Source organism: Rhinopithecus roxellana, chromosome 11 (genome assembly GCF_007565055.1).
Source record: "Rhinopithecus roxellana isolate Shanxi Qingling chromosome 11, ASM756505v1, whole genome shotgun sequence".
Classification (NCBI taxonomy): domain Eukaryota; kingdom Metazoa; phylum Chordata; class Mammalia; order Primates; family Cercopithecidae; genus Rhinopithecus; species Rhinopithecus roxellana.
In genome coordinates this window covers 107,533,456-107,552,291 of record NC_044559.1, presented here as the reverse complement: position 1 = coordinate 107,552,291, position 18,836 = coordinate 107,533,456, and the positions used below count along the sequence as shown (strand labels likewise).

At 40.4% G+C, this 18,836-nt stretch overlaps 1 protein-coding gene across 1 annotated transcript in view; it reads left to right on the top strand.

Annotated features, from left to right (window-relative positions):
- Nucleotides 1-18,836, top strand: part of MYO3A (myosin IIIA) — a 292,667-nt gene that overhangs the window by 126,950 nt on the left and 146,881 nt on the right. The window contains exons 12-14 of the mRNA XM_030940862.1: nt 235-351; nt 2,183-2,287; nt 2,391-2,474. Coding sequence (XP_030796722.1) covers nt 235-351; nt 2,183-2,287; nt 2,391-2,474 — 306 coding nt within the window. The remainder of the gene's footprint in view (nt 1-234; nt 352-2,182; nt 2,288-2,390; nt 2,475-18,836) is intronic.

The window sequence follows — 18,836 nt, the reverse complement described above, 5'->3', positions numbered from 1 at the left end:
ATGTCCTCTGGAAAATGCAGGTAACAGTGACATCTTCCGTCTCAAAACCAAAAGAAATGCCTGTCAAGTGAATGAGTAGTTGCAGACCTGATGTTATATATTTTTTACTATCAATGTGTCTATTTTTCTAATCCTTGGTCCAGATTCCAGATGTTCTGTTTATTGTTTACTTTTTAAGTTGTAGTTGGCCACAAATAACTTTTAAGAAGGAGAAATTATTTTATTTTATTGCAGAATACAGTCTCAGAGCAACTTGAGAAGTGTTATTCCAGAGATCAGATCTATATCTATGTGGGAGACATACTCATTGCTCTTAACCCTTTTCAGAGTCTGGATCTTTACTCCACAAAGGTATGTCATATGGGGTGCATTCTCTTACTTCATACACATAATTATACATGCAGATACTTAATTTAAATGAATGCCAGAAAAATTTTATCCACTATTTTGAATAAACAGTTATATAATTGTTATTAAAACATAGAACTAGGAAAAGTAGAAGATGGAGTCAATCTGGGTGCAGTTTGTGGTCTTCCTTTCTCCAGATGTGTGTGCCAGAGTGTTTATTACATTCAGTTACTGGTAACGGCTCTACATTAGATATTGTGCCACTAAACAGATGCCTTTAAAAGCATATACTTAAGTCTGCTTAAAAAGGTATGCACTTAATGTATGTCTACCGCTGAACCGAGTATGGGAGCATCAAAAGTATAATTACATTGTTTATGTAGATAATACATACTTAATGGCTATAAAAATTGTCACTATGAGTTAAAAATTCCTTTTGATGTATTATTGACTTCATTAATATCACACACATGTTTTATGAATATGAATATATAATTATCAACTATTCAACCCCTAATGGCTTAAATATAGAATACTATTCTGGAATTAAACAAGGTTGTTTTTCATTTTTAATTGGACTCATTCTCTTCTGGCTATTTATGTACTCCAGAAAATTATTTAATACTGTTCCTAATAGTTATTTTTGCATGTGAAAAGTACATCTCTGTCATCTTTTACCATCCTAAAATTTATAGGAATAACAGTAAATTTATGAGCCCTGACCTATGTTTCAGAAGATTTGGGCTTTAGTGCAATCCTACTATCAATTCACTGTGTGATCGTGGACAAATCAAATGAGAGACTGTATGTTAAATGATGTGAAAGGAAAAAAATGATGGTCATGTGTGAGACATTATTATATCCAAGGAGCAGTTAACAAACTGAAACCTGATCGTCTTATTTTTAATGAATGCTTTCACTTAAGTAAATAATGGAATTTTGAAACCTTACATTCTGCTTTGGAAGTACAATGCAGAATCTTTTAAATTACTTTGTGTCATATCATATTTCTGGGCTGTTTTGTGTCAGGCTTTTTTTTTTTTTTTTTTTTTTTTTTTTTTTTTTTTTTTTTTGAGACGGAGTCTCGCTCTGTCGCCCGGGCTGGAGTGCAGTGGCCGGATCTCAGCTCACTGCAAGCTCCGCCTCCCGGGTTTACGCCATTCTCCTGTCTCAGCCTCCCGAGTAGCTGGGACTACAGGCGCCCGCCACCTCACCCGGCTAGTTTTTTGTATTTTTTTAGTAGAGACGGGGTTTCACCATGTTAGCCAGGATGGTCTCGATCTTCTGACCTCGTGATCCGCCCGTCTCGGCCTCCCAAAGCGTGTGTCAGGCTTTTATTTTACATAGTTATACATTTAGATATATGTGCAATATGTGTGTAACATGCACGTAATAATGTTTTGGTGGTATAAAATGGCGTTTTTATTTATACTTTGCTTTAAAAATTGGAGCTGGCCAGGCGGGTTGGCTCAAGCCTGTAATCCCAGCACTTTGGGAGGCCGAGACGGGCGGATCACGAGGTCAGGAGATCGAGACCATCCTGGCTAACATGGTGAAACCCCGTCTCTACTAAAAATACAAAAAACTAGCCGGGCAAGGTGGCGGGCGCCTGTAGTCCCAGCTACTCTAGAGGCTGAGGCAGGAGAATGGTGTAAACCCGGGAGGCGGAGCTTGCAGTGAGCTGAGATCTGGCCACTGCACTCCAGCCTGGGCGACAGAGCCAGACTCTGTCTCAAAAAAAAAAAATTGGAGCTATATTTGTAAATAATTCAGGACTTAAAAACAAAAACAAAAAAACAAAAAGCCCTACAAATGTATTCTTTTTAACCCTTAGCATTCCAAACTATATATTGGATCAAAGAGAACTGCCAGTCCTCCTCACATTTTTGCAATGGCTGACTTAGGATATCAATCTATGATAACATATAATTCAGATCAGGTAAGAAGAGTCTCCCATTCTTAGAAATTTACCTCATAGTTACTTAAATGTCACCTGAATTTTGAAGATAAGGTCTTCTCACAGTTTTCTTTTCTATGTGTAGTGCATTGTTATTTCTGGAGAAAGTGGTGCTGGAAAGACAGAAAGTGCTCATCTTTTAGTTCAGCAGCTGACAGTGCTTGGAAAGGTATAATTCATTTTTTTCTCTGTCCCATCAGAAATATTTGTTGAATTTCAGAACTTAATATAACTCATTAATATTCTCTAGTATCTCACATTTAATAATGTACAGAAATTTTAAAATACAGTTGTCCTTTGAGAGTTTAAAATAATGAGCAATATGAAAAGCATGTACTCTGTTTTGAGGTTTTTCTAACTTTTAGCACACTTATTAGCAAGGCTTATAAATGTGATTTTCATTCTTTTTAGTCCCAGTGCATTTATTGAATGCTTTCTTTACTTCTTCTCCTTTTGTTGCTAGCAGGTTAAAAGACAGTCAACATACAAAAATCAGTTGTATTTACATACTATATGTGTATACTAGCAATGGTCAATTACAAATTGAATCTTAAAAGTGCCATTAACAATAAAATAAAAAAACCATGAACTGTGTAGATCTAAATATTATGATATATGTGCAAGATTTGTATGCTGAAAACTGAAAGAGCTAAAAGAAATAAAAGACCTAAATAAACGAAGAGATATATCATGATCATGGATTAAATGACTCGATATTATTAAGATGTCAGTCTTCCACAAATTGGTCTGTAGATATAACGCAATTACAATAAAAATACAATCAGGATTTTTTTTTTGTTTTGTTTTTTGGTGGGAATTGACAAGGTGACTCAAAAATATATAATAAAAATATATATAAGGCAAAGGAACTAGAATAACCAAACAATCTTGAGAAAGAGCAAAGTTGGAGGACTCATACTACCTTATTTCCAGACTCGTTATAAAGCTGCAATAGCCAAGACAGTGTGTCATTAAACAGAATAGAGAGGCTACTTGTATATGGTTTATTGATTTTTGACAAAGGTGTAAAATTCGTTAATTAAGAAAGGTGGTCTTTTCAACAAATGATGTTGAAATAATTGGATAGTCCCATACAAAAAAGTTAACATCAATCTATACTCACGTTATACAGATTTTTAACTCAAAATGGATCATAGATCTAAACATAAAACCAAAAACCATAAAATTACTACAAGAAAACATAGGAAAAGTTTTTTGTGATGTTGAGTTAGGTGAAAGAGTTCTTAGATTCAACCCAAAATGCATAATTTATAAAGGGAAAAATTTGATTTTGTCAAAATTAAGAATGTCTGTTCTCTGATGACACTGTTACAAAAATGAAAACACAACCCACAGACTCAGAGAAAATATTTGCAAGGCACACAACTAATAAAGGACTTGAATCTAGACTATATGAAAAAAACTAATAAAACTCAATAAGAAATGAAATGACAATCTAAAAACAAACATAATGTTTGAACAGTCACTTCACCAAAGATGATTATGTATGGTACATAAACAAATGAAAAGTTGCTCAACATCAGCATCATTTGGGAATGCAAGTTAAAACCACAAGAAAACACTATTACAAAACTATTAAAATGACTGAAATGGCTAGCGTTTTTTAATCTAACAATACCAAATACTGACAGAGATATGTGCATTACTCCATTCTCACACTGCTATAAAGAACTTTCCGAGACTGGGTAATTTATAAAGGAAAGAGGTTTAATTGACTCACCGTTTTGCATGACTGGGAGGCCTCAGGAAACTTACAATCATGGCAGAAGGTAAAGGGGAAACAAGGACCCTCTTCACATGGCAGCAGGAGAGAGAAGAATGAGAGAAGGAGGAACTTGCCCAACACTTATGAAACCATCAAATCTTGTGAGAATTCACTCACTATCACGAGAACAGCATGGGGGAAACTGCCCCATGATCCAATCACCTCCCTCCCTTGACACATGGGGATTACAGGTCCTTCCCTAGACATGTGGGGATTACAAATCAAGATGAGATTTTGGTGGAGACATAGAGCCAAACGATATCAACATGTGTTACTGAAACACCAGGGGTTTGGTCTAGGTCCTGCTACTTGCTGCGCAGAAAGCCAATGACTGAGGTGATGAGTATTGCCAAAGAAGTAGGCTTTAATCGGATGTTGCACCCGGGAAATGGGAGCTGTCTCAGATTTATCTCTTTGACCAGTTAAAACTAGGGGTTTACATAACAGGGAAGATGTGTAAGAATGTATAAGAACACAGAAACTAGGGAGAGACAAGGAAGCAATAATGATGAATGAGGGGTCTGCATCTTATTGTCTGGATGTGGTGATCTATGGAGTTTCAGTTCTTTGATACTTTTTTTTTGAGAGGCCTGAAGGTGGTTTCCTCAGGAGGGAAATCAGATAAAACAAATTGTAAAGTTCAAGCTCCAAGACCAGAAGGGTCAATGTTCCATGTTTATTTAAAAAAAAGAATCTATGGGACTATTGGGTTTCATATGGAGCAACTGTATTTCTGGTGAGAATGCAAAGTGATACAGCCACTTTGGAAAACAGTTTGGATGTTTCTTATAAGCTACACTTACCATACAACCCAGTAGTTCTACTGCTATGTGTTTATCTGTGCTATGTGCCTTTCTGTATAGACTATGAAAACCTTTACAGAAACCTGTAGACAAAGATTTATAGAGACTTTGTTTACAAACTCCAGAAAGTGGAATAAACAAACTATAGTACATTAATACAGTGAAATATTACTCAGCAATATAAAGAAATAAACATTGAGTCCAGGAGTTCAAGACCAGCCTGGGCAACATAGCAAGACCCTGACTCTACAAAAAGTAAATAGTGGTGGTGTGTACCTGTGGTCTCAGCTGGTAAATTTATAATTTATATAACTTATTATATAAATTATATTTATATAATATAAATTTTCCAGAAATTTATTCATCTCTTCTAGGTTTTCTAGTTTATGTGTGTAAAGGTATTTATAGTAGCCTTGAGTGGTCTTTTGTATTTCAGTGGTGTCAGTTGTAATATCTCCTGTTTCATTTCTGAATGAGGTTATTTGAATTTTTTCTGTTCTTTTCCTGGTTAATCTTGCTAATGGTCTATCAATTTCATTTATCTTTTCAAAGAACCAGGTTTTTGTTTCATTTATCTTTTGTGGGGTTTTTTGTTTGTTTCAATTTCATATAGTTCTGCTCTGATCTTGGTTATTTCCTTTCTTCTGCTAGGTTGGGTTTGGTTTGTTCTTGTTTCTCTAGTTCCTTGAGGTGTGACCTTAGAATGTCAGTTTGTGTTCTTTCAGTTTTTTTTTTTTTTTTTTTTTTTTTTTTTTTGATGTAGGCATTTAGGGCTATGAACTTTCCTTTTAGCACCGCCTTTGCTGTATCCTAGAGGTTTTGATAGGTTGTGTCATTATTTTTGTTCAGTTCGAAGAATTTTTTAATTTCCATCTTGATTTTGTTTTTGACCCAATGCTCATTTGGGAGCAGGTTGTTTGATTTCCATGTATTTGCATGGTTTTGAAGGTTTCCTTTGGAGTTGATTTCCAGTTTTATTCTTTCTGGTCTGAGAGAGTGCTTGATATAACTTCAATTTTCTTAAATTTATTGAGGCTTGTTTTATAGCTTATCATATGGTCTGTCTTGGAGAAAGTTCCATGCTTTGTTGAATAGAATGTATACTTTGTGGTTGTTGGATGAAATGTTCTGTATGTATCTGTTAAGACTATTTGTTCCAAGGTGTAGTTTAAATCCATTGTTTCTTTGTTGACTTTCTGCCTTGATGACCTGTCTAGTGCTGTCAGTGGAGTATTGAAGTCTCCCACTATAATTGTGTTGCTGTCTATCTCATTTCTTCGGTCTATTAGTAATTGTTTTATAGATCTGGGATCTCCAGTGTTAGGTGCATATGTTATGCCCAGACCGTTTGTTCCCCGAAGAAGACCACCAGAGTCCAGAGTCAAAGCCAAGCGGCAAGGATCTTTAATGCAAGTTCGAACTTGGTCCCTCCGTTCTACAACATACAAGAGGGCCTGGAATAATGCGTGCGCTTGCTTTTTATAGCTCGAGGTAAACAGGACTTGTCAGGTTACAGAGGAACAAGGCATTTCTCTAGGCTACAGCATTACAATTGGTTTACATGTTAATGTTAAGTTATGCTTTTAGCAGCCTTCTTATTGGTTCCTGCGCTTTCACAAACGGTTGTACTCAAGGCTGTGACGTGTTTGTGTCGGGCCCAGGAAGTGGAGGCATTGCTCAAGGCTGTGACGTGTTTGTGTCGGGCCCAGGAAGTGGAGGCATTGCTCAAGGCTGTGACGTGTTTGTGTCGGGCCCAGGAAGTGGAGGCATTGCTCAAGGCTGTGACGTGTTTGTGTCGGGCCCAGGAAGTGGAGGCATTGCTCAAGGCTGTGACGTGTTTGTGTCGGGCCCAGGAAGTGGAGGCATTGCTCAAGGCTGTGACGTGTTTGTGTCGGGCCCAGGAAGTGGAGGCATTGCTCAAGGCTGTGACGTGTTTGTGTCGGGCCCAGGAAGTGGAGGCATTGCTCAAGGCTGTGACGTGTTTGTGTCCTTTCATTTCCCCCTCTCTCAGGTACCTCTGGAGCCAATCTTGGGTCCTATAGGTCTGACTCCATTTCAGTGTCCACAGTTTGGTATTGAGCTCTGAGGACCATGAGCTGTATGGTGTCAAACCTTTCCTTGACAAACCGCAAAATTCTGTTAATAACACAAGGTCCTACAGTAAGCAGAAATAGTAGACTTAGCAGGGGTCCAAGGAAGGGGGCTAACAGGGGAAACATAAAGGAATTTTACCATTGTCATCATGACACTGAGATTACAAACTTTACAAAGTAATAGAATATTACAAAGTAAGTGGGGGCAGGATGAGAGCACAGGATGGTGTTAACATTAAAATTGCTAATGAAATTTTGGGCACGCACAGTCATTGATAACATTTTATCAGGAAATAGGGTTTGAGAGCAGACAACCTGACTGACCAAAATTTATTAGGTGGGAATTTCCCCATCCTAATAAGCCTGAGAGCACTACAGGAGGCCGGGGCTTATTTCATCCCTTCGGCCTCAACTGTAAAAGGCGGCACGCCTCCAAGGGGGTCGTTTATAGGCCTTCCCTCAGAGCGCATTCTCTTTCTCAGGAATATTCCTTGCTGAGAAAAAGAATTCAGCGATATTTCTCCTATTTGCATTCAAAAAGAGAAGAAATATGGCTCTGTTCCGTCCGGCTCACCGGCGGCCAGTTCAAGGTTACCTCCCTTGTTCCCTGAACATCACTGTTATCCTGTTCTCTTTTTTCAAGATGCCCAGATTTCATATTGTTCAAACACACATGCTCTACAAATCATTTGTGCAGTTAACTCAATCATCACAGGGTCCTGAGGTGACATATATTCTCCTCAGCTTACAAAGAAGATGGGACTAAGAGATCAAAGTAAAGACACAGGAAATTACAAAAGTATTAAAGTAAAGACAGACATAAGAAATTACAAAAGCATTAATTTCGGAGAACTAATAAAATGTCCATGAAATCTTCGTATTTTATGTTCTTCTGCCGTGGCTTCAGCCAGTCCCTCCATTCAAGGTCTCTGACTTCCCACAACATTCTCTCTCCCTTTTTCTCTATATAAATGTGCCATGGCGACGAAGGCTCGTTCATCCTCTCGATTTTGGCATAGGATTCTTTGCCTGGTCCAGCACACTAAAAACAAACCGATTAAACAGAGACACATAATTCCAAAATTTACTGCAGTAGAGTTCTCAATGGACTTAATCCAAGTCGTGGGGTTTAATCTATAAAGAATTTTTTTTTTTTTTCACTTGATCTAATGCCTCAGTTCCAGGCACAATATTTAAATGACTTTGAGAGGCTTCAAAATTTTTTGTTCTAATTTAGAAATGTCTAAAGTGAGATTATCTCCTCTTCCCTGTAGATGGCGTTTTGCCATGTCCCAGTGATGTTTAGACTCATTATAAACTTGGGGTGTAATACAAAAGTCTGAAGTATTCCAGTCGCACTGTAACTGGAAACAATACCTAATGGAAATATTTGTCATCAATTCTTTTTCCTCCGGTTAGGCAGGGCAACAATCATCTGTGGGACCAGGTACCTACACACTATTATTAACATATATTTTAATAGGATTATCCATCCATGTGACTGCCCGAATTAAGGGCGGGAAAGGCACATAAGCCCAGTAGGTATAATTAGCTGCAGCTGCTCCTGCAGGCATGGGGAGACTTACTACCGTTGATACAACCATTAAAGCTGCAAGCAGCATTTTTTTTTTTCTTTTTTTTTTTTTTGAGGTTTGTGTCACCTTTGTGCTGGCTAGGCTTTTTCTAGCTAACAGCGTCAGCTTCTTTAACTGTGCCCAGGTTGGCAGCTCTGCCTTCCTGGTGCGTGGTGACTTTATCTGTGTTTCTAATATCACCACTTGATTTATCCTGCGAGTCAATGGTGCTCGATTGCGGTGTTTCCGTCTTCATGGAGGCGCTTTTCTTTGCATCTCCGATGGGTTCATTATAGAACTTCAAATGTTTAGTGGGTATCCAAATAGGAAGCTGATTTTCTCCTAGTGAAACACAAGCAAAACTTCTTCCCCAGGTTATTACCTTCCTCTATTTCTCATGTCCTATTTTTGTTGTAACAAAGTGAACAGCTGGTTTAACTGATTATCTATGCTATATTTAATTAGAGCTGTCTTAATATCCTTTGTAGCCTGTACTACATATACAGAATCTGATATAATATTAACAGGTTGATTAAAATCTTTTAACACTGTAATAACTGCAACCAACTCTGCTCTTTGAGCAGATTGATATTGAGTTTCGCTTACTCGCTCTTTTGGCCCTCTGTAAGTCACTTTTTCATTGCTGGAACCATCAGTGAATACTGTCAGAGCATTTTCTAAAGGTTTATGTCTGGTAATTTTAGGTAAAATCCAAGTAGTCAATTTTAAAAACTGGAAGATTTTTGTTTTTGGGTAATGATTATCAATAATTCTTACAAAATCTGCAAGGCCAATTTGCCATGCACCAGAATTGATAAAGGCTCGTTTAACTTGTTCCTTGGTTAAAGGAACAACTATTTTGTCTGGGTCATTTCCACACAATTTTATTATTTGTAATCTTGTCTGACCAATTAATGTAGCTATTTGATCCAAGTACAATGTAAAAGTCTTAATTGTACTGTGAGGAAGGAATGACCACTCCACAAGATCAGTATTTTGAACAATGATGCCTGTTGGAGAATGTGCAGTGGCAAAAATCAAAAGTTGGAGTGGGGCTAAAGAATCTATTCTACTTATGTGTGCTGACTGAATTTTTTTCTTCCACTAATTTAATTTCTTTTGTTGCTTCTGGGGTTAATATTCTTTTACTATTTAAGTCTGGATCTCCTCTTAGGATAGAGAACAAATTTGACATGCCATAAGTAGGAATGCCTAGAGTTGGCCGAATCCAATTAATATTACCTAACAATTTTTGAAAATCATTTAATGTTTTTAATGTGTCTTTTCTTATTTCTATTTTTTTGTGGCTTAATTTTTCTATTTTCTATCTGCATCCCTAAATAACGAAGAGGATCAGAGGTTTGGATCTTATCAGATGCTATTGTTAGTCCTGCGTTGGCAACCTCTGCTTGCAGAAATGTGTAACAGTCAATTAATTTGTCTCTTGTTTCTGCAGCACATAAAATATCATCAATATAGTGAATGATATAACAATCTGAAAATTTGTCTCTAACTGGTTGAAGGACTTGACCTACGAAAGTTTGACAAATAGTTGGACTATTAAGCATTCCCTGAGGTAATACTTTCCACTGAAACCTGGTGGCTGGTTCTTTATTATTTATGGCTGGTAAAGTAAAGGCAAATTTTTCACAATCTTGCTCTGCCAGAGGAATGGTAAAAAAGCAATCCTTAAGATCAATTATAATTAAAGGCCAGTCTTTTGGGATTATGGCCGGAGAGGGCAATCCAGGTTGGAGAGGCCCCATGGGTTGAATTACAGCATTTACGGCTTTTACGTCCATTAACATACGCCATTTGCCTGATTTTTTCTGAATTACAAATACAGGAGAATTCCAGGGTGAGAATGAAGGCTCAATGTGTCCCTTTTCTAATTGTTCCTTTGCTAATACGTGTGAAGCCTCCAGTTTTTGCTTTGGTAGCGGCCACTGATTTACCCATACCGGTTTTTCTGTTTTCCAAGTTAATGGAATGGGTTTAGGAGGCTCTACAGTGGCCACCCCTAAAAAGGATATCCTATTCCTTTTCTTTCTTGATTTTTCTCAGTCTCAATTGGGACTTTAATGCCATGTTCATTTTTCCTAATCCCTTTCCTGGTATATATCCCATCTTAGTCATGATTTTTTTTTTTTGACTCATGGGGCTGTATAATGGAGCGGGCATAATGATTTTTGCACCCCCTTAAACATAAGGGAGTGGCTGGACAATAGGATCATTGTAGGGAGGAAATCAGCAGTAAGACGTATAAACAAAAATCCCTGTAACATGAGTAAGTTTAAAGGAAAATGCTGTGCCTTGAAATGCATATGCAAACATCTCCATAAACCTTTTAGCAGCATTGCTCCAGCAAGTCCCACCTTATTCCTAAAGGCGGTTTTCTCCTTGCTCAGTAAACAAATCACACAATGGGTTTTACACCGAGATGTTCCATTGCCCAGGGACGGGCAGGATTTTTAACCAGCAAGTACTTGCCTTCAAGTACTTGTTTAACAAAGACACATCCTGCACAGCCCAATATCCATTAAGCCTTGAGTCACCACAGCACATGTCTCTTGCAAGGACAAGGTTGGGGGTAGGGTCACAGATTAACAGCATCTCAAATACAGAACCAAATGGAGTCTCTTATGTCTACTTCCTTCTATATAGACACAGTAACAGGCTGATCTCTCTTTCTTGATAATCTGGCCCTAAACAATGTAAAATCATTGTACTTTTATACCCTTCTGAAGCTGTGCCTACGCCGACAAGTCTTGTAACAGCCTTTTGTTTAGGCCAATTTTTTTTTTTTTTTTTTTTTTTTTTTTTTTTTTGCCACTGATTTAAAGCAATGACAGAGATATCTGCTCCTGTGTCTACCAACCCTTCAAACTGTTTTCCTTGAATAATGGCCTTACACACAGGTCTGCTCTCAGAGACCAGACTTGCCCAATATGCAGCCTTTCCTGCCAGATCAGTGCTTCTGAACCCTCCTGTTCTTTTTATTTCACTGTTTCCAACTTTAATATAAGGTAGGAGTAATAATTGAGCAATTCTGTCTCCTGGACTGGCACTCCAAGGAATTGAGGAACTAATAACCAATTGAATTTCGCCTTTATAGTCTGAATCAACCACACCAGTATGAATTTGAACTCCTTTTAGATTTAAACTTGATCTTCCTAAGATTAGTCCTACAGTTCCCTCAGGCAATGGGCCGTATACCCCTGTGGGGATTTTTTGTGGAGGCTCCCCAAGAAGCAGAGAGACTGCTTGTAAAGTACATAAATCTACTGCTGCACTGCCACTTGTGGCGGGGGATAATTGCTGTATTGTGATAACTGGCTTATTCCCTGAGACACTTGTGACAGTGGGGGTTGTTGTTCCTGAAAACCCTGAGGAACAAAGGGTTGAATTTGGGATGCCCCAGTTTGTTGCGGGGCCTGAGGCTGGCCCCTCCTCTCGTTTCCCAACAGTGGTTGCCCATTTTTATCAAATTTAGAATGACATTGGATACTCCAATGTTTTCCCTTTTTACATCTTGGACATAGGCCAGGTGGCTCTTTATCTGTTATTGTAGTAGCTTGAGTAGTTACATTTGGTTTACTTGAGACTAGGCAATTCTTTTTTTAGATGACCAATTTGACCACAATTATAACATTTTCCCCCAAATGTTTTCACTTGTCCTCCTAAAGCAACTCCTGTGATTGCTTGAGCCATAAGCATAGCTTTATGCATAGCTCCTCCAATTCCATCGCAGGCTTTAACATACTCTGAGATTACATCTAATCCTGTGGGAACCCTTCCTTTTAATGGCTTAATGGCTGATTGACAATCAGGATTGGCATTTTCATGACAGAGACTCTATCTTTTTCTATTTGATCTTCTTTTGGAGTTTGTACTTGTTTAACCTGCATTTGAGGTTGTAAGGTTACAGGCATCTGAGCTGCTATAAGAGGAGTTGGCCATCGTGGTTTAGACTCTGATGGCTCTGCTAATTCTGGATCTTTTTCCTCTAATTTTAACGTTTCAGGATATATTACCTCCTGTAATTGATTATCATCAACATTTTGCGTTGACCGAGCCATTACCGGCTCTGCTACACATTAACAGTGTGAACTTTCTTTTCCTTTCCAGGATTCTATCCCTGCCTCTTTTTCACAATCTACTGCACAGCTTTCAGGGACATCAGAAACTGGAACACTATCTTCTTCTGTTTGCAACGGTTCTAAAGCTACTTTAATAATGACCCAATCATTCCATACTGTAAGTGGGATGATTTTACCTTCCCTACTTACTTGTTTTAATTCTTTGCCAATTTTTTTCCAATCTTTTAGATCTAAAGTTCCCTGTTCCAGAAACCATGGACAAAACTGTTCTATTGTTTGAAAGAGCGTATTTAGATTTTTGCTAGACACTTTAACCCCCCTCTTTTTAAGAGAATTTTTATAAAGCTGCGATACGAGGCATATTTACTTTAGTTTGCCCCATTGTTACCCTAGGTTCTTCCGAGCGCACAAGCTTACCACAAGGCTGACTGTAGACGCACTCGGGAGTCTCTTGTCGACTTGTCCTCAATGACCACGCTCCGGCGTACCTTCACCTTAGAGAAAAGCTTCCACGTTGGACGCCAGATGAAGGGGTGGTCTGCCCTTCCACACCTGTGGGTGTTTCTCGTTAGGTGGAAGAGAGACTTTAGAGAGAAAGAAAGGCGGGGCCCTGGGGACCAGCGCTCAGCTTACAGAGGACCCACGCCGGCCCTTCAGAGTTGCTTTCCCTTTCAGTGGGTCCGGGTGCGCTGGCCGCCTCCCGTCCGCCTGCTCCCTCCCGCGGCTCAGCCTGGCGGGGGCTGAGGCCTGCGGCCCGGAGAGGTACGGAGGGGGTTCTGTGGACAGTGGGTCCCTGCTATCAGGTAAACAGGTCCTGCAAGGGAAAAGTAAGTTACTGGATGGAACAGGTCCTGCAAGGGAAAAGTAAGTTGCTGGAATATCAACAAGTTATGTCAGTCGCAGGCGCGCTCCAGAAATCTGGGTCAGAATAAATTCAGATAAGAATCAGATGAGAGCCGGGGGACGTCTCCCACCGGTCTCCGCTGGCTGTCCTATAGCGCGTCCGCCAGGACTTATGTCAGCTTTCAGCTTCAGACCTCGCGAGTCACAGATTCATTCAGAGCGGACTTAGAGAGCCGCGGATTCAGACAGGCTGACAGCCTTAGATTCAGGACGGACACAGACAGACAAACAGAGACGAGCCGGCTCACCTATTAGCAGATTGATCCTAGTAGATCCGTTGACCGGGGGTCTGGTGGGCTTGGGGGAATCCCGGGAGAGCCCCCAAATGTTATGCCCAGACCGTTTGTTCCCCGAAGAAGACCACCAGAGTCCAGAGTCAAAGCCAAGCGGCAAGGATCTTTAATGCAAGTTCGAACTTGGTCCCTCCATTCTACAACATACAAGAGGGCCTGGAACAATGCGTGCGCTTGCTTTTTATAGCTCGAGGTAAACAGGACTTGTCAGGTTACAGAGGAACAAGGCATTTCTCTAGGCTACAGCATTACAATTGGTTTACATGTTAATGTTAAGTTATGCTTTTAGCAGCCTTCTTATTGGTTCCTGCGCTTTCACAAACGGTTGTACTCAAGGCTGTGACGTGTTTGTGTCGGGCCCAGGAAGTGGAGGCATTGCTCAAGGCTGTGACGTGTTTGTGTCGGGCCCAGGAAGTGGAGGCATTGCTCAAGGCTGTGACGTGTTTGTGTCGGGCCCAGGAAGTGGAGGCATTGCTCAAGGCTGTGACGTGTTTGTGTCGGGCCCAGGAAGTGGAGGCATTGCTCAAGGCTGTGACGTGTTTGTGTCGGGCCCAGGAAGTGGAGGCATTGCTCAAGGCTGTGACGTGTTTGTGTCGGGCCCAGGAAGTGGAGGCATTGCTCAAGGCTGTGACGTGTTTGTGTCGGGCCCAGGAAGTGGAGGCATTGCTCAAGGCTGTGACGTGTTTGTGTCGGGCCCAGGAAGTGGAGGCATTGCTCAAGGCTGTGACGTGTTTGTGTCGGGCCCAGGAAGTGGAGGCATTGCTCAAGGCTGTGACGTGTTTGTGTCGGGCCCAGGAAGTGGAGGCATTGCTCAAGGCTGTGACGTGTTTGTGTCGGGCCCAGGAAGTGGAGGCATTGCTCAAGGCTGTGACGTGTTTGTGTCGGGCCCAGGAAGTGGAGGCATTGCTCAAGGCTGTGACGTGTTTGTGTCGGGCCCAGGAAGTGGAGGCATTGCTCAAGGCTGTGACGTGTTTGTGTCGGGCCCAGGAAGTGGAGGCATTGCTCAAGGCTGTGACGTGTTTGTGTCGGGCCCAGGAAGTGGAGGCATTGCTCAAGGCTGTGACGTGTTTGTGTCGGGCCCAGGAAGTGGAGGCATTGCTCAAGGCTGTGACGTGTTTGTGTCCTTTCACATATATGTTTAGGATTGCGATATTTTCCTCTTGGACAAGGCCTTTTATCTTTATATAATGTTCCTCTTTGTCTCTTTTAAAGTTTGTTTTGTCTGATATAATAATAGCTACTTCGCTCGCTTTTGGTGTCCATTTGCATGAAATGCCTTTTTCCACCCCTTTAAGTTTATGTGAGTCTTTATGTGTTAGGTGAGTCCCCCGAAGGCAGCAGATAATTGGTTGTTGAGTTCTTATCTATTCTGCAATTCTGTATCTTTTAAGTGGAGCATTTAGGACATTTACATTCAATGTTAGTATTGAGATGTGAGGTACCCTTGCAGTCATCATGCTATTTGTTGCCCAGTACTTTAGTTTTTGGTTTTGTTTCTGCTTTTAATTTGTATTTTTGTTTCATAGGTCCTGTGTGATTTTTTGCTTTAAAGAGGTTCTGTTTTGATGTGCTTCCAGGATTCATTTTAAGATTTAAGAGCTCCTTTTAGCAGTTCTTATAGTGGTGGCTTGGTAATGGCGAATTCTCTCAGCATTTGTTCATCTGAAAAAGATTGTCTCTTTCCTTCGTATATGATGCTTAGTTTTGCTGGATACAAAATTCTTGGCTGATAATTGTTTTGTTTGATTAGGCTGAAAATAGGGCCCCAATTCCTTCTAGCTTGTAAGGTTTCTGCTGAGAAATCTGCCATTAATCTGTAGGTTTTCCTTTATAGGTTACCTGGTGCTTCTGTCTCACAGCTCTTAAGATTCTTTCCTTCATCTTAACTTTGGATAACCTGATCAGATGACAGTGTGCCTAGATGAAGACCTTATTGTGATGAATTTCCCGGGTGTTCTTTGTGCTTCTTGTATTTGGATGTCTAGGTCTCTAGCAAGGCCAGGGAAATTTTCCTTGATTATCCCCACAAATATATTTTCCAAGCCTTTAGAACTCTCTTCTTCCTCAGGAACAGCGATTATTCTTAGGTTTTGTTGTTTAACCAAAATAATCCCAGACTTCTTGGAGGCTTTGTTCATATTTTCTTATTCTTGTTCTTTTTTCTTTGTCTTTGTTGGATTAGGTTAATTTGAAGACCTTGTCTTTGAGCTCTGAATTTCTTTCTTCTACTTGTTCAGTTATATTGCTGAGACTTTTCACAGCATTTTGCATCTCTGAAGGTGTATCCAAAGTTTCCCAAATTTTTGATTGCTTTTTCTTTAAGTTATTTATTTCCTTGAATATTTATCCCTTCACTTCTTTTATCATTTTTCAGATTTCCTTGTATTGAGCTTCACCTTTTCTGGTCCCTCCCTGATTAGCTTAATAACTAACCTCTTGAATTCTTTCTCAGGTAAATCTTTTTTGTTTGTTTGTTTTCGGTTCAGATCCATTGCTGGTGAACTAGTGTGATTTTTTTTGTTGTTGGTGGGGGGGGGTGTTGCAGAGCCTTGTTTTGTCATATTACCAGGGGTGGTTTTCTGGTTCCTTTTTATTTGGGTAGGCCCTGTCAGAGGGAAAGTCTAGGGCTGAAGGCTGTTATTCAGATTCTTTTGTCCCACAGGGTGTTCCCTCGATGTAGTTCTCTTCCTCTTTTCTATGGATGTGGCTTCCTGTGAGCTGAACTGCAGTGATTGTTGTCTCTCTTCTGGGTCAAGCCACCCAGCAAGTCTGCCCAGCTCCGGGCTGCTACTGGGGGTTGTCCACACAGAGTCCTGTGATGTGAACTGTCTATGGGTCTTTCAGCCATGGATACCAGCACCTGTTCTGGTGGAGGTGATGGGGGGAGTGCAGTGGACTCGATGAGGGTTCTTAGCTTTGATGATTTAATGCTCTATTTTTGTGCTGGTTGACCTCCTGTCAGGAGGTGGCACTTTCAGGAAGTATCAGCTGTGGTAGTATGGGGTGGAACTGGCCGTGAGTGGGGCCCTAGAACTCCCAAGATTATATGCCCTTTTTTTTCCGCTACCAGGGTGGGTAGGGAAGGACCATCAGGTGGGAGCAGGGCCAGGTGTGTCAGAGTTCAGACTCTCCTTGGGCGGGTCTTGCTGTGGCTGCTGTGTGGGATGGGGGTGAGATTCCCAGGTCCCTGGAGTTGGGTACCTAGGGGGATTATGACTGCTTCTGCTGAGTCATGCAGGTTGTCAGGGAAATGGAGGAAAGCTGGCAGTCAAAGGCCTCACCCAGCTCCCACACAAACTGAAGAGTGGATCTCACTCCCACCATGCCCCCCGCAACAGCTGAGTCTGTTTCCAGGCAGAGGGTGAAATGGGCTTGAAAACCTGCCCCAGGCTATCCTCCTCCCAGCTGCAAAAGAAAAGTGCTTGGCTCTTCCCCTGCTTGTGGAGTCTACACACCAGATCTGCACCCTCCCCCGAGTTCTGGCCAGGCTTCTTGCCAGGTCAAACTGTTACAAAGTTCAGCTGAAGATTTCCTTCTACCTGTGCAGTTTTACCCTCTGCTCCTCTGGCCACCCTCCCCTTGGATCCCTGTGGTGCCAGGCAGGAGTGGCCTGCTAGGGGACCCAGGAAGCTCCCAGGGTTTTTCTGCTGCTTCCTCTACCCCTATATTTCACTTGGCTCTCCAAATGGATTCAGTTCCATGTAAAGTCAGAAACTTCTCCCACCTTCAGCTTCTCAGCTTCTCCAGTGGGGATGTGTGTTCAGGAGAGGAGGGTCTTCCTCTCCCACTTCTGCAGTTGGGGCACTCACAGTATTTGGAAGGTCTCCCAGGTCCTGCAGGAGCGGTCCACTTCCTTCAGAGGGTCTGTGAGTCCTCTTGAGATTGCTGGTTTGTTCTTGCAGTTAATCTGGAGCTAAAATTCACAGTGCAAGCCTCTGTACGCTGCTCTGTCTGGAGCTGCAGTCCAGTCCTGTCTCCCATCTACTATGATGATTGACCCTTCCTAGGATTGTTTTTTTCTATTTCTGTGAAGAATGCCTTGGGATCTTGATAAGGATTGCATTGATTCTGTATATTTGAGTAGTATGGATATTTTAACAACATTAATTCTTCTGATCCCTGAGATATATTTTCATTTATTTGTGTTTTCCTCAACTTCTTTCATCACTGTTTTATAGTTTTCAGTGTATAGATCTTTCACCTCCTTGGTTAAATTTATTCCTAATGTTTTATTTTTATGCTTTTGTTAATGGGATTGCTTTCTTGATTTCTTTTTCAGTTAGGTTGTTATTTATGTATAAAAATGTTATTTACTTTTATATGTTGATTTTGTATCCTAAAATTTTATTGAATTATTACTTCTAACAGTTATTTTGTGGGATATTTGGGGCTTTTTACAGGTAGGATCATGTTATCTGCAAAAGCAGTAGTCTCCACTTATCCCCACAGGGGATATGATCCAAGATACACTTGTGGTTGCCAGAAACTTGCAGATAATATCAAGCCCTATATATACTGTTTTTTCCTAAACATCCCTATGATAAAGTTTAAATTATAAATTAGGCACAATACAAGATTAACAATAACTAAAAATAAAATATAACACTATACTGTAATAAAGGTCATATGAATATGATCTCTCTCTCTCTCAAAATACCTTAGTGTCACTTGTTTTAGGGGATTCCTTGCTGACTTCTTTGTGTAGGCTCAATGCTTTCTGGTTCAACCACTGACACCAATCAGAAAACATTTTCTGTTCATGTCTTCCACCCACAAATTTAATGCCTTCTTAACTAAGTACTGATCATGCACTATGACTATGACTTTTGCAATATGATATGTGACAGTAAAACTAGCACAAGTTTCTTTTTCCTTCTTCACAATTTAACAGATAGTAGACCTCAACATACAATTTTTTTTCTTCCCTTATGAAGTCAAGAACTTTCACCTTTTCACTTCAAGCAGGCAAATATGGTTTC